At 51.2% G+C, this 1131-nt stretch overlaps 1 protein-coding gene across 7 annotated transcripts in view; it reads right to left on the bottom strand.

The window, feature by feature from the left end:
- cyfip2 (cytoplasmic FMR1 interacting protein 2) overlaps nt 1-1131 on the bottom strand; it is a 91080-nt gene that overhangs the window by 46183 nt on the left and 43766 nt on the right. For all 7 annotated transcript variants that reach the window (XM_043703145.1, XM_043703151.1, XM_043703146.1 and 4 more), the window contains exon 15: nt 432-579. In XM_043703145.1, coding sequence (XP_043559080.1) covers nt 432-579 — 148 coding nt within the window. The remainder of the gene's footprint in view (nt 1-431; nt 580-1131) is intronic.

Genomic DNA, 1131 nt, shown 5'->3' with positions numbered 1-1131 from the left:
TCTGACAGTGCAGCACTCCCTCAGCACTGACCCTCTGACAGTGCAGCACTCCCTCAGCACTGACCCTCTGACAGTGCAGCACTTCCTCAGTACTGACTCTCTGACAGTGCAGCATGCCCTCCGTACTGACCCTCCGACAGTGCAGCGCTCTCTCAGTACTGACCCTCTGACAGTGCAATACTCCCTCAGCACTGACCATCTGACAGTGCAGCACTCCCTCAGCACTGACCCTCCGACAGTGCAGCACTCCCTCAGCACTGACCCTCTGATAGTGCTGCACTCTCTTGGTTATATGAGACTGTCAGCCTGAACTCTGTGCTGAAATGAGCCAATTCAGACCTGAGCCCATGGTCTACTGGCTCCAATGCGAACATCCAGCCGTTTCTCCGAACCCTGGGGAACTCTGCTCCCACAGAGATATTGCTACAAACCTGTGTACTTGATGGACCAACTGAACGACGAGGCACTTTAATGTCAAAGCCCCCTTTCGGATCCTTATCCCCCTTCAGACAAGGATCATTGGCAGGTTCCCGGCCATTTTCCCAGTCGCAGATTGTCTTCCTGATTGCCTGAAGTACGCTGGGAATGGGAGAGGGAAAGGTGGGAAGGATAGCAAACCAGAGAGAGGGGTTACAATGGGCACCGAGTATCTGAAACAGTGTCTTTTCCTCTTCTGACCACCGCAGTCTTGCGCTGAGCAACACTTTCAAACAAAGGTTGAAATGTGGTCTGTTTATTTGATACTTGCCCAGACTAACTCTGCTTAAAGCTCTGAAATGGTTTTACAAATCAAAGATAAAAAATATTTTCAGAAGGAGAAAGAAGACACGTCATTCACTAAACCTGTAGCTCCAGCATTCTCTGATTTGCCTCTGTTATCGACAGGGTGCAGCTCCCACCTCCCCCTTCTGTCCCCTCCTACTCTCCCTCCATCCATCCATTATACCACACTCCTCCCCTCTCTCCACCACCGTCTCTCTTATCCTAGCATTTCCATCAGCAATTCCCGGATTTTTTTCCCAACCTAATCCAAGACCCTTCTCTCCGTCTCCCTGTCTTGTCCCCACATCCACACAATGATTCATGCTGCTCTCCAGGTTCCTCTGTGTTCTCTCTCCCACCCCAGCCCAC

Source organism: Chiloscyllium plagiosum, chromosome 14 (assembly GCF_004010195.1).
Source record: "Chiloscyllium plagiosum isolate BGI_BamShark_2017 chromosome 14, ASM401019v2, whole genome shotgun sequence".
NCBI classification, from domain to species: Eukaryota; Metazoa; Chordata; class Chondrichthyes; order Orectolobiformes; family Hemiscylliidae; genus Chiloscyllium; species Chiloscyllium plagiosum.
Note: the sequence above shows the minus strand (reverse complement) of the source record. Positions and strands in the feature narration are given on the sequence as shown.